The following is a 14,264-nucleotide window of genomic DNA, read 5'->3' on the forward strand; positions in this document are numbered from 1 at the left end:
TGGATCAAGGAGTAATTTCAATGTTCAAGTCTTATCAGATAATAAATACATTTCATAAGGCTATAGCTTCCATAAAGAGTGATTCCTGATGGATCTGGGCAAAGTAAATTGAAAACTTTCTGGAAAGAATTTACCATTTTAGGTGCCATTAAGAACATTCATCATTCACAGGAGGAGGTTGAAATATCAACATTAATAGGAGTTTGGAAGAAGTTGATTCCAACCCTCATAGATGACTTTGAGGGTTATGACTTCACTGGAGGAAGTAACTGCAGATGTGGTGGAAACAGCAAGAGAACTAGAAGTGGAGCCTGAAGATGTGACTGGATTGCTGCAATGTTATGATAAAACCTGAATGGATGAGGAGTTGCTTCTTATGGATGAGCAAAGAAAGTAGTTTCTTGAGATGGAATCTACCCCTGGTGAAGATGCTGTGAACATCGTTGAAATGACATCAAAGGATTTAGAATATTACACAAATTTAGTTGATAAAGGAGTGGCAAGGTGTGAGAGGATGGATTCCAGTTTTGAAAGCAGATCTACTGCAGGTAAAATGCTGTTAAACAGCATAACATGCTACAGAGAAATCTTCATGAAAGAAAGAGTCAATCGATGCAGCAAATTTCATTGTTGTCTTCTTTAAGAAATTGCCACAGCCACCCCAGCCTTCAGCAACCGCCACCCTAATCAGTCAGTAGCCTCAACATCAAGGCAAGACCCTCCACCAGCAAAAAGATAACTACTCACTGAAGGCTTGTTAGCAATTTTTTTTTAGCAATAAAATATTTTTAAATTAAGGTGTGTACATTTTTTTAGACATAATGCTATTTCACACTTAATAGACTACAGTATAGTGTAAACATAACTTTTATATGTACTGGGAAACCAAAAAAGTTCATGTGACTCACTTTATTGCAATATTAGCTTTATTGTGGTGGTCTGGAACAGAATCCACAATATATTCCAGGCATGCCTATGGCTCTCATTGGAGGTCAAAAATCATTGACCTCGTGTGTTCTCTCTTGGGAGGCCTTTGACACCGCTGGTCCCTCTCCCCAATAGCAGTTAAACCTCTGGTTAAGCCCTAATGGGAACTTCCTAGGGAGCCCGCGTTTAGCTTGCAGTAATCCTTCTGACCACCAGGGGTCTCTTTCTCCACATCATTGAGAACAAAAGAACTTAAACTTTGTATGGTTACAGTTCTCAGCCTAGCTGCTCAGAGCCTGGCTGTGGCATTCCACCGCCTCTCATCACGTGGGAGCTTGTCAGAAAAGCAAAATCTCAGGCTGCACCTGAGACCAGCTGAATCACAATCTACATTTTAACAAGATCCTCAGGTGATCTGTATACACATTAAATACTGACAGTGCTGTTAGAAATACAGGATATTTCTAATCTGCAAAACTTGGAAAACAATGAAAAAGAACACCTCCTAAATGGCCTTTTCCACATGCGACATCCCCACCACACTTACAGAAGGACTGAGAAAGAGGATTAGAGTTTGTTTGCTTTTATTATGAATATAAAATGTACATACAACACAATATACATTTACACATTTACAGTTTGCATTTCCTTTTGTCTTTTTTGAACAAATTCAATTCTGCATGGCCCCACTGGCTGCTCCCGCCACTGCCCTGTGCTTAAACTCATTACATTCTCTTCACCTGGGCACCCTGCATGACTTAGTAACAAACAAAACAAAACCAGGCCCAGGGGCAATATGGCTGACTTCACTGTCCTCACGGAATCACTTTCATTCCATTGTTTCCTCTCCTGTCACTACATGCCTTCCCTTGCTTCATTCAAACTTCAGCATTAAAAATGCAAGAGAAAAGAGGGTTACAATAATCACCTTTGTCTTTTAAAATCACCTTGAAATAGCTTACATGAGTGAAGTGACACCCAAGTAGGCACTTGGAGTATTTCTCGTTCACCTGATTTAAGAGCTATCTATGGGAAGGCTCTGAAAGTGTTATACAAATTAAGCTTTGCTCACCAAATGGATGATCATGAAGGTCTGATATAAGTATCATAGAAGTTAATAAATAAGTAAAGAGGAATAAATAAAAATAAATGGAGTGAGATTCGCTAACAGAAATTTAAATACTATAACCCAGTGCTTTCTTGAAACTTCATTAGGTACATCTTCACAACATGTTGATAAGCAGAAATTAGACTTTATGGCTAGTCGTTCTTCTTTTGGGCTGTGCCTTCAAAATTTGAGTGAACAGCTACTGATCAAAGGCTGTCGTTCCCCTTAGAATGTAGCTATGCGAGAGGTTTTGTAGGAGTTCTCTTTGAGGCTGTCGAATATTGCTCTAGTTCCATTCTGCCAGTGTAGCACCAGATCCATAGGGGTCTTCCCAGCCTAATCAAGAGAGAGGAGGAAACTTGACTTCCAGGTGGGAGACATCTGTAAATTCACATTCTCTGTGTGTGTTTCATGAGGGGGGAGATGGGTGTTTGGTATATGTTATCAAAGTGTTTTATGGTTCCACTGTGAGTGATTCACAGTTTAGATTCAAGCCAGCCCTTCACTGTTTCTTACTGGGATGCTTTTGGCATTTTTCCCCCCCCACTGAAGGACTATCCCAGGTATTGGTAAAATCCCTAGTCCTCAGACACTAAGTAGCAAGAACCCCTCAAGTCATTTTGAAAATCAAAAAATTTCCTCCACCCATCTCCAGTATCCTGTGGAATGGACTCTGGAAGGTGGCAGTATCCCTCTTGGTTAAGAATCAGTTCCTATCAATTTGGAAAATAGTTCTTTGATTGATAAGAACTGGTGGTAAATGAGCTGCTTTAACACCTTGGGTTAAGTACTCAGGTACTGCTAGGGTACTACTATTGCTCCTGGGAGCAGATTTTTCATAACTTCTCAGAGTTTACGTTGTACTCTCCCAGGACATTTATTTTTCTTGGAGTTGATGTCAATGACATGTGCAAATATTTTTGAGGCCAAATTTTGATTTCTCTTAGGCACATGTCTCAAGATGTTTAAAAATATTAAAACTATGTCACCTTTCAATTCTTGCCTATAAATATAAGAAGTCCTAAATTTTTCCATCTCTATTCATTTTGAAGTATCTATTTAACCTAGAGATAGCAAACTGGCAGCTCTGAAATGCAAATCAGTCCAGAGATCTGTTTTGTTTTGACCCAAACAGAACTTAGATTTTTTTTTTTTTTTAGGTTAGAATTAATTGGCAACAGTTGGAAATCAAAAGATTTCCCAACTGGATTTGTGAATTCTATGAAAAAATCAGAAGAGTTGGCAACATGGTACCCATGTTTCCACAGAGGGACTGACTCAACAATGAACTAGGTTGGAGAAGGGCCACCATTGAAGTCATTTACATGATCTGCCTGGCATCTGTGGACATTTGAGTTAAAGGCCCTGTAATTTTCATTTTGAAACTTCTCCACCTCTGTAGTGTCTTTCTTGAGGAATATATATCAGAACACATGAATACAGAGTTTGGGACAATGATAGAATATTTTATGTTGTTTCCAATCCCCTTCAAGATGTCATCAACAGCTTATTGGTCGTTTGGGGGAACATCAATCCATTGGGTCAATGACATTAATAGTTCCAAAACCCTTAGGCTGAGGTCTAACTGATCATTCAGAGCTATGAGCCTTATTTGTGTATTTTGGGCTATTCTTCCATAAATTCCTTGCATTCCTCTCCATTGAAATTTATCTCCTGATTTTCTGGCTCCTTACACAGTCTTCCTAAATCTGCATGCTATTTATCTTTGCTGGTAGTTTCTCACTGCCTGAAAAAAAAATCTTCATATTTTCTGCAGCTTTGGAGATTTCACTGAATCTACTCTTTCTCTGAGAGTTTAAAAAACATTATTATATAGACCAATCCAAATATCTAGCATGAAGGAACCCTATTGGTAACACTTTCCCATCCCAAGCAATCTCCATTTATCACCATTCTTTACTGCTGTCACCAAGCCAGATTTTTTAAATGATAAAAAATTCCTCTCAGTCTCAGTAACACGAATATGGGGAGAAAATTGTCTGCATTTATAAGATGACTGTTCCCTGCCCCCAACTTTTTGTAAAGTGATTCTCCAAAAGCTTCTTCAAAATTATTTATTCTGTAATTTACACTCATTCTTCAGGGTGATATTTTTCAAGCTTATATTAGATGATGTTTGTCTGGGAATGGAGACCACAAGGAAAGTTGGTTACATTCCCTGCTTACAGATGAAGTTAAATTAATATGTACTTATATAAGAATTTTCAGGGCCTAAATATAGGAAATTATTTTGAGAGAATGTGCAAACAAAAGTGGAGAATGGATGAAAATTATCTGAAAAAATACAGGCAAAAGCATGGCTAGCCCTGGAAGAAAGTGATAATATTTCATGTTGTCAGGAGGGAAGGGTCATTCTGAATTACGCGGATTGGATATTGATTGTTTACACTGACCACTGGAATTTTAGACCATTTCAGGAATGGGGTGGGTGTCTATATTCCTAATTACCCCAGGCCTTGCACAGACAGGAATGGCCAAGGCAGATTGGACTCTTACAACATATGTGTTTGTAAAGGTGAGCAATTTTAACCTTTTATTTCCAAGATCAAATTTTAAAAGAATTATTAGGCACTGTATTGGGCACAGAAGTCATAGCTGGTAACTATGGCTTCCCCCATCTCTGACCATGTGACCTGAGTCTTTGCTAAGGTTAAGTGTGTCCTTAAGGAAATGAGCAGGGGCATTTACACCATCAGAAGACCCCCCGAAAATACTACCATTGTGGGAATCTTTTCAAGTATTTAAGAAATGCTTCTGGAAATCAGCTCGCAAACGGTGCCCCTTGTTTCCAGAACTTACACAGTTCTTGATGTTGAGGTCCGCACCATACATAATCAGGAGTCGGATCATCTTGTAACGATTCAGTCTGACAGCGTCATGCAAGGGAGTGTCTCCTTCCTAGGGAAGCGAGTAAACAGGATAAAGGTGAGTCTGAGGCCAGGAAGTGGGTCCCGCAAGAGCACCCGGCTTGGGGGAGTGAATCCAAACAAATGAGCGATGAGGCTTTAGGAGGCCCACGTGTGCCCGGCTACTCACTCTGTCTTTGGCGTTGAGGTCCGCCTCACAGGCGATGAGATGCTCCGCGCACTCGTAGTGGCCGGTCCTCACCGCCACGTGCAGCGCGGTGCTGAGCAACTGGGAAATTGAAAAACGCTGCTGACTCTCTGGGAGTGAGGACAGAGGCTGTCCCAGACCCCAGGGCACGTGCGAAGGTGCCAGCATGCTGCATGGACTTCCAGATGACTTCAATGGAGGGCTGGGATTAGGAGGGGAAGGAGGAGGGGGAGAAATACCTTATCTCGGGCACTGATTTTTGCTCCTTTGTTCAGCAACAATTTTAAAACATCCAAGTTTCCTCCGCGGCTTGCCCAGTGGATGGCTGTGGATTCCAGCTATACCGGGGCGGTAAAGGACACGACAGTGTAAGGAGAATGCGGTCAAGGAAACTAGTACCTGGTTTCTAAGCCCAGGAGAACCCAGGTGCTAGGGCATCCGTGATAACACTGGGGTGTCCCCATCCAGATTGTCAGTTGTAACGACTGGAGTTGAAGATTCTTACCAAATGTTTTGGCTAAACTGTGAGGGGGTGAGGGGGCTGTGTGTGTGCACTCGCGCCTGCGTGTAAGCACTTATGTGTTTATTTGGGTGCATGTGTGTGTATCATTAAGAAGCTCTTAATAAAGCTAATAATTTTGTGGGGTTTTTTGACGAATAAGAACAACCATTTATTGAGAATTTCCTCATACCAACGTTTGCTATACACTCCAGATGCCTTGATCCTTCCAGCAATGTTTGAGGTAGGTGTTACTGTGCTTATTTTGCAGATAAGAAAAACGAGGTACCAAAAAACTCAAGTTTCTTGCCCAAGAAAACACAATTAGTGGCAGAATATATATTCAAACCCACATCTGCCTGGAACTTTTAACTACTTTTGCCAAATATACTCAAAAGTTCTAGACATATGTATTTAAAAATTCTGGCAGAATAAATGTAGTCCCTTCTGAAATATTTTAATCTAGATCTGACACCTCATCTGGGGTCTCCGGTGCACTTTCCCCATCTCATGCTGGTTCTCTGCTCTCATTTATGCCAGTACCGCCTCTGTACCTCAGCGGTCACCACTTACGGTCACTAAGCACTGCACTGGACACTCCCTCCTCACGGCTCCGTTGGGTATACCCCTGGCCTTCCAAATCCCACATTCATGAATTTTAGTGTCTTTCCATGCAAACTTTATTTTTATTTCTTTAATTTTTTTTTCAGTGTGTTTGTTTTTTGGATTCAATTTTGGCCAAGTCCTTTGATTTCTTCAATATCCTTTTTCCACTTTGCTATAAAGTCAAATTGAGCTGCATTTAAATATATAAAGCATTTTCCCAGCTCAATCTTCAGTTCATAAATTATGCTGTATACCGGTCTTTGTAGAAATCACAGTGGTTGAATTATTGAGGTCTGAATAGCAGCTATTTTCCATAGATGCAATTCATTTTGTATGCAGTCTAGCCCCAAATCTCGTCGATGGCAGTTAGCATCTATCATATAAAGCGCGCAGCTAGAGAATTCTTACACACTGCTGGCAGCCGAAGGGCCACGAGCAGGCTGCCGTGTACAGTAGAAGGACAGAGCTGTGGGAAGGCGAGTGTTGACTGCATTACTGCTCAGTAATGCTACTGACTTGATAATGAATGACCCAGCTCTCTGATGAGGATATTGAATTCTGTTCAACAGCGTTCACTTCCTTCTTTTCAGTATGTATGGAAAATACTTTCTACATGACCTCGTCTCATCTCCCCACTTTCCTTTGTAGGGAGAAATGAGCTTTTGCCTAGTTCTCTCAGATCAATTTTCAATCCAATCAGCCCAGTTTTTCACTGGAGGTTTTCTTGAGCTTCATATAGTCTACTTATTTTGGCTCATTTCCAAGCAAAGAAATATATTTACCATATCACGGAATTCAATCTGGGCTCCAGCTTCTATTAACTTCTCCGCAATTGCCAAGTGTCCTTCCAAGCATGCTCTATGAAGAGCTGTCCGCTTATACTGTCAGAATAGAGATTAAAATAAGAGATAGCAATGCATATAAAATGTGCATGAATCCTTTTAAGAGGTATTAAGCTGGGGACTCTGATGACCTGATTGATAGAAACCCCAGTGCTTCTTTATGAATTAGAAATGTCAAAGTTAACTAAAATTGCAGAATTATTAGAACAATTTTCCTGCAACTAAGATTTGAGCTTCCTGCAAGATACATCTCTAAGTGCTCAAAGCTCTGTATTAAGGGATATGAACTTAAAAGCTCAAAACTACCTAAATGCTAGCAATTCCCTTTCTTGTATTTTAACCTTTCTTGTTCAGATAGCGTTTGCCATTCAGATCAGACAGTTTTCTTCTATTTGGGACTGTTGCTAGATTGAATATCAAAAAGTATTCAATTCATAAATATATATAAATATGCATACACACACACACACATATATATATATATATTTTAGAGATTGGGTCTGTGTTGCCCAGGCTAGACTCAAACTCCTGGGTTCAAGTGATCCTCTCGCCTCAGCCTCCTAGGTAGCTGGGACTACAGGTGTGTGCCACTGTGCTCAGCTTTCAATTTATTTTTAAGAGAATGGGAGACTGATTTTTAGTTCAACTTCAGAAGTGGTCCCCTTCAATTCATTGGGAAAGAATACAAAAGGATTAGTGATTTCTGGTAAATTGTCTTCATATGAATGAATAGTCATACAAATATCTAATAGGCTATTAGAGCTAGAACAACTTTAGGCATTTACTCCAATGCCCTACATTTACAGACAAGGAAACTGAGGCCCACAGAATGCAGATTAGCTACTCAAAAACAAATAGCCAAGTAGTGGTAGAGGTGGTACTTGAACTCCAGTCTCCAGATTCCCTGTCTAGTGCTGACACATTTGGGTCCAATCAAAGATGATGCTAATAATATAGTTCTCCAAAGGTGACTTGTTGGCCCTTATTAAAAGTCTTATCCCAAGGATCTAAGAAGTCAAAGATACACTGAAAAATCAGCCAGATGTATATGAATGCAAAAAATGATACAATCCATAGCACTAACCCAGAATTTATTTGTTTTTTGGACCACCGCACTCTGCTATTCTGCTACTGGCACATGCAGCAATAGCTGGGGAAACTGTTTCAGGTGGAAAGACTTTGGCATCATATAACAAGGCCACAGTAAAACAGAAACACATAAAATTAATGAGCTGGATTTTGCAGTGCTTTGTATTAGCCTTACCTCATCACAAACATCTGGATTGTTCTTGTCTGACAAGAATTTTTCTACTACTGGCAGTTTATTCTCCAGAGCAGCCTTCAGAAACCTAGGCACATCTACAGGTTCTGTCTAAAGCCAAAAAATAGTATGAGTGTTACTGTGAGCTTGTCAACATTCAATCAAACCCTCTGCAGATAGTTGCTCCCTGGAACACAACACTGGACGTATATTACTACAAAACCAAAACAGCCCTTACAATGATTTCGGGTTCCGGTTCCTTCATAACTGGAACTTTCGTTTTCTTGTATTTTTTCCTTTTCTTCAGTTGAATGATTATTTCAAGGTCTTCTAAATTTTCAAGCTTTGATCTTTGTTCTAGTTTTTTCTTTTTGAGCTAGAAAGAAATCCATATTTCAAAAATATGGTGAGTTCCACTGATAAGCACTCTGGTGGTATCTAAACAAAATCTGCAAGGACTCAGATAAGTATGTGAACAGTTTGAGCAAAAAAAAAAAATTAAAAATTTTTAAAATAAATCTTTGACTTCAATTTAGTGATTTCTTATTCAAGTATTTATTTAGGGGTCTAATTCTCAGATAATTGCCTTCATCTTTACTTCTCTTGCTTGCAGAATCAGCCCTTGACTAATTGGAGACACGATCTAGTCTCTAAGTGATGATTTTATAATTAATGCCATCAACAAGCCCTAGATTTCTGTAGGACTTTTTTTTATCATGCTCAAAAATTAAAGATTTTTTTTAATCCCAAAGAATCTAATTATAAATATTAAGCTCTGATATATCAATGTCATTTTCTTTCAGGTATCCCACTAAACAGGGCCTCTAAAATAGACTGTCTGGGGGCTACAGCTAACTGCTATACATTTTATCTGTGTTAGTAAGTGAGGAAAATTCACCCAGAAGCACAGACTCTGTCAACACAGATAGTAGACACAGTAAAACAATGATTCATGGACCACAAACCATGTTATTGAGAAAAAGAGTTCTCCTTTGCTTGGTATTAACTACACAGTGTGTATCATCAGAAATTCACTGGACACATTTATCTTTCCAAGTGTATCTTTCAATCAAAACATGGTTATAACATATTAAATCATTGATTCAGAACCCAGAGGTCATAGCCTTGTCAAAGAATTATTTCTCAAAACCTGTTCCATAGAAGTTGGTTCTTTATGGATTAGAATTTGGTAAAGAAACATCTTTGGAGTGGTTGCCTTTGTTTCTCTTTTCTCATCTCTTCCTCCCCGGCACCTCAGCCGCTACCCCAGCCCCAGCCTCCCACCGGTGGATCCCACGGAAGGTTCTCACCTCTGCCTCCCGTTGTTTCTCCCTTTCCCACTCTTGTTCCCCCAGGGTCAAGGGGTGTGCTGGAAGTGTCTTCAGATCTTCCTGCTTCTCTAAAGTAACAGCAGCTTCATACTCTCCATCTCTGAAATCCTCAGGAAGGAATTCCCCTGCCTCCCCATTGCTGTTCTTCTTCCCTGTGACCTACAGGGGAGAAGGTGACGGCGTCAGAAGCAGTGAGGCCCTTGTTGGGGTCGTTCTCTACAGAGGATGCTGCAGGAGGCCCTTGGTCCTTTCTCCTCCCTGGGGGCAGCCGCCTCTGTGCTGAGCGCTCTGAGATCTTGGGCTGCCACTCGCAGCTACAGATGTCCCGGGATTACCTTCAGGTGCTTGCCCTACTCTCTTAGTTGAATCAGCACTTAGGTTAGGTTGACATATTTAAATCTACTTTTATTCTGTTTAATCACATCTGTCCTAGGAAAAATCACAAACCTCCTTTGATTATTGAAAACTCCTTCATTTTAGGCACTCTTGATGTCTCTTGGCCTTCAGTTGTAAAGTTTCCAGACATTCTTGCAAGGAAATTTCTTCCCTACGGCATTTTGATAGCTACCTGCGATTCCACCCTATAGTATTAATAATAAAACCAAAGGAGAAGACAACGAACAGGAAAGATGCAGAGAATTCATTACTGGCAGCTCCATTTTTTCCGATTTCACTTATTTCATCACATAAACCAACCCTTTCCCACATATGACATTTTCAGAGTTCCTTTGCATTATGCCTTGAAAGAAGGGGACATTTCAATTTTCACATAAAAAAAAGATGAACCAGTTTTCATTGCGTAAAAATCATGAGTCTTACATACCAGCTCTTCTACTTTCAGCATCATCATGTTGGCCAAAGCGCGTCTGTGTGTTTTTCTCCTGTGGAAGGAACCCTGGAGTCAGCCCTGCGGAGCCCCTCCACACTGGTCAGCTTATATAGCTTGGGCTGGGTGAGATAATCTTCCAACCTGGGAGCCCAAGTAACACCCCTGCCCCCACCAGCAGCCAACTCAGAGGCAGGTGAATTTTCATTCCAGACTCAGTGTCTGGGAAGCCAAAGAGGGAGGGGATGACAAGCTAGCACCGCTGAATATGTGAATCAGGAAGAAATGTGAGAGGGCCATTCCTTTGGCGGTGATCACACCGCTCAGCAATGCAAGCCATCCTATTTATCGAGAAGGCAGGAGACAGCTGTCTGTGGATATTGCACCATATCATTGCCCTTTTCCCTTCTTTGTCAGCTTTCATATGACTAACGTATCAAGAAAATGACCTGCATATCACATTCCCGGTAATATCTTTCTGATAACCAGACTTATCAACACTTCACTTGGGGGCACTCAGGACATCCTATTCCGGTGGGTAAACAGCCCCAGAGGAAAGGATTGGGGCCCTAAGGGTGCTTGTCTATATCTGTTTGGAATTCTCTGGAGTGATGTCTGGGGCTAAAAAGGCCCCATGACATGCCACCTTACCATCATTATGAGAAATTGAAAGCACTCAGTAATGCACTTTTATTTTATGATGTCAATGGCCATAATTAGCACATGACATGCTTAGCGTGCTTTAAAACAGCGTACTAACTAGAGCATTTTTTCTTCAAAAGGGATCAGAGTGGTCAAGAGATAGATAATATGAGACCAGTTATTAGCGATGGCATGACCCTGATTAGGTCATTGAGCCAAAGATCTCAAATGCTGTGGGGAAAAGAATCACCTGCTCCAGTTTGTCCAAAATGCAGATCCCTGGGCCCCACTCCAGGGGATTCTTAATCAGTTTAAGGGGATTCCTGGGAATCACCATGAATTTTCAAAGCACCCAGATGATTCTGATGCATGGAGATTTGAGACCCATTGCCAGAGGTATAATGAGCTTTGCTTTCAGAAGGGTTGAAAAAGACCTCTGTTTTGGTTTCTCTCTCTGAGCTGTTAAATCATGTAAAAAATTTAGGTCTTTCTATAGTTCAGGAGAAACTGGGGTTTCAATCTTCAAGCCATTTAAAACCTTATTTTTGACCAGGCATGGTGGCTCATGCCTATAATCCTAGCCTCTGGGATGCCAGGCAGGAGGATTGCTTGAGGCCAGGAGTTTGAGACCAGCCTAAGCAAGAGTAAGACCCCATTTCTACAAAAAATAGAAAACTTGGCTGGGTGTGGTGGCACACACCTGTAGTCCCAGCTACCCAGGAGGCTGAGACAGGAGGATTGCTTGAGCCCGGGAGTTTGAGGTTACAGCAAGCTACGATTATACCTGAGACCTTGTCTCAAAAAAATAAAAAATAGATAAAACCTAATTGTTTTTCTCTCCTAAAAGAAAGAAGAGAAGAATGAGAGTGGGGAGTATTAATGGAGGGGAGTGTTAATTAGGATGTCGTATTTGACCTTTTTGAGTCTATCTCTCCTCAAACTCACCCACTCAACAAACATGGCTGCTATTCTCATCTTCCTCCCTTGAAATGATAAGCTGGTGGATAAGCTGGAATTTTCACAATGAGACACTGACCCCTCCCCCAAAGCCAAAACACTGACAAAGAGGGGGCCTCCCAATCACTCCTGTATCTCCTGTTCTGTTCTCATAATGTTCTATCCTAAAAGGGAAATCTCCTGGTCTCTTCTTTGAGGTGGACACAGTTATCGCTATTTTCTTTGGTCCATTTGTCTAAGTGAGAAGTAGTTGTGGAAGCTTTTCCTACCATTTCTTATGCCTTCTTGTTCCAGGCCTGACCCAAACTGAGGGATTATCTTTGGGGAAGAGTCGCAGTTTGTTAAAGGATCTTGAATACGGAATCCTCAGAGCTGACCCTGCCCTCAAAGTTGGAGCAATACCAATGCTCTCATTTCACAGAAAGGATGCTGAGGCACAGAACTGTGAAGTAACTTGTTGCAGACACACAGCCAGTTGGTGGATGTAGGTGGAAGAGTTTTGATTCCATGCAACAGAAGCAGAGAATCATTGAGCCCAGAGCAGATTTCTTAGGGTACGTCTCATCTAGACCCAATCAGGATGCAACAAAAACTGATTAAAAGGCTCTTCAGTGTTCAAATGACCTCAGAGAATGCAAGTGACAGTGGGTAGGGAGGCTTACCAAGCCCTTTCCTTCCTCCAGTCATTTAATTAACCCCTCAAACCTGGGTGATTCTATATGAGAGGCTCTCTGGAGTCTTAAAGAAAACTTTGTGGCAGATGACACTTGAAGAAGGATTGATAGAATGGGCTGAACTTCAAAGGAGTGAGGTGGGTGGATGTGTGGATTTCAGGGCTGGAGAAATCACTGCCAGGCCAACCTTTTCCCATGCCAATCCAGTCTGTCCTAACAAAACACAAGAGGATCTGCTTTTCAAGAAGAGATTCTGGATACATTTAGCTCCTTAACAACACGTAAAACAAAATTGTGTTTTCAAATCATCCTTATTCATCAAAATTGAGAAAAAACTTCTCAGCCGGAGGAGAGTTTTCTGTCATTTGTTTTTAAGGAGCTTCCTTCCCATAAAAGTTCACCTAGTGGGGGAAATTCTGCTATTTGTATAGTTGGCTTTATCATAGCCTCATACTATATGAAACCTTTCCTTACTAAGATGAATTAAAAGAACAAGCTCCTAGTTGGTTCGGCAAACATTAAGCAACCTAGTGTCAACCCTCTGTGACCAGAATGAAGAATGACTCCTGAGTTTTGCCAATGTTACCTCATGAGACTTGCTCCTCCTCCTCAGGATTTATTCGTTTGGATGGATGATATGATATGTGACCAAAATTATAACCCTGTTTATAGCTGGAGAAGGTGAGAAGCAGAGAAGAAGGGCCTAAGGCACTTACTGCAGCCACGCAGGGATTGAAAGAGGCGCCCAGACACCACCAGGGTTCATGCGCCATAGCTCAGCTCCAAAGGCAATTTTGCCTTTCTGTATAAAGTATGAAATTTAAGACATTCTACTTGTACCCAGACTTTTCATTTTTCTTATATTTTAACTTTTTGAGTAATATACACATTATTGTTAAGCATGAAAATGACACAAAGAGAATGTTGCTTACTTGAGGTCTTACTGAGTGTTCATTTGATACTTGATTTTTTTTTTTTTTTTGACTCAGTAACTTGTCTTGGAGAGCATCTCCTATCAGCACAAACAAATCTATCTCATTATTTTAAACAACTGCATGGATTTCCATGTGTGGACATACCATCTCTCATTTAACCATTTTCTTCTTTGTGGACATGTAGGCTGCTTTTCAAAACGGTCGCTTTTATTTGCTACAATCAAAGACATTTTATGGCACATAAAATTTTATTGTTATTAACGTTCCTTGTCCTTAGAACATCCACCTTGATACTAAAAGGAAGCGCTCCAAGGACTGCAGCCAGATTCTGACTTGGAAGCCTCCTTCCACTGTCATAATTGCCCATTTTGCCATCCCTCTTAATAGCCTGCCCAGTCCCAGCTGTGACTCACCTTCCTTGGCCCAGAGAAGTGGCTGACTTAGCCTGACCGGGAATCCAAGCGTCCTCACGGCAGAGCCATGGCTCAGTTACATGTTCAAAAATGCCAAAGGGAGGTCGTAACAGTGAAGCAAACAGGCTCAAGGTTGTTTCCCGTCCCCTGCCAGGAGTGGAATTACCT

The 14,264-nt window shown here is 41.0% G+C and overlaps 1 protein-coding gene across 1 annotated transcript; it reads right to left on the reverse strand.

Annotated features, from left to right (window-relative positions):
• Positions 1–1,497: 1,497 nt before the first annotated feature.
• On the reverse strand, positions 1,498–10,746 carry ANKRD1 (ankyrin repeat domain 1 (cardiac muscle)). Its single transcript, XM_012659683.1, has 9 exons — positions 10,473–10,746; positions 9,629–9,808; positions 8,557–8,694; positions 8,322–8,429; positions 6,998–7,096; positions 5,350–5,448; positions 5,093–5,191; positions 4,856–4,954; positions 1,498–2,371 (listed from the first exon to the last, which is right to left on the reverse strand). The coding sequence occupies exons 1-9, from the start codon at positions 10,497–10,499 to the stop codon at positions 2,261–2,263; spliced, it is 960 nt and encodes a 319-aa protein (XP_012515137.1). The 5' UTR covers positions 10,500–10,746; the 3' UTR covers positions 1,498–2,260.
• Between the last annotated feature and the right edge of the window lie 3,518 nt (positions 10,747–14,264).

Source organism: Propithecus coquereli, unplaced genomic scaffold (assembly GCF_000956105.1).
Source record: "Propithecus coquereli isolate 6110/MARCELLA unplaced genomic scaffold, Pcoq_1.0 Scaffold63, whole genome shotgun sequence".
Lineage (NCBI taxonomy): Eukaryota > Metazoa > Chordata > Mammalia > Primates > Indriidae > Propithecus > Propithecus coquereli.

What these genes read in the sequence shown, in the direction of transcription:
- ANKRD1 (XM_012659683.1), bottom strand. Translation starts at nt 10,499, where the DNA reads ATGATGATGCTGAAAGTAGAAGAGCTG. An exon ending in AACCGGAACCCGAAATCATT is followed by an intron (nt 8,430 to 8,556) that starts GTAAGGGCTGTT and finishes TTTTGGCTTTAG; the next exon opens with ACAGAACCTGTAGATGTGCC. An exon ending in AGATTGAATTCCGTGATATG is followed by an intron (nt 5,449 to 6,997) that starts GTAAATATATTT and finishes GCCCCGGTATAG; the next exon opens with CTGGAATCCACAGCCATCCA.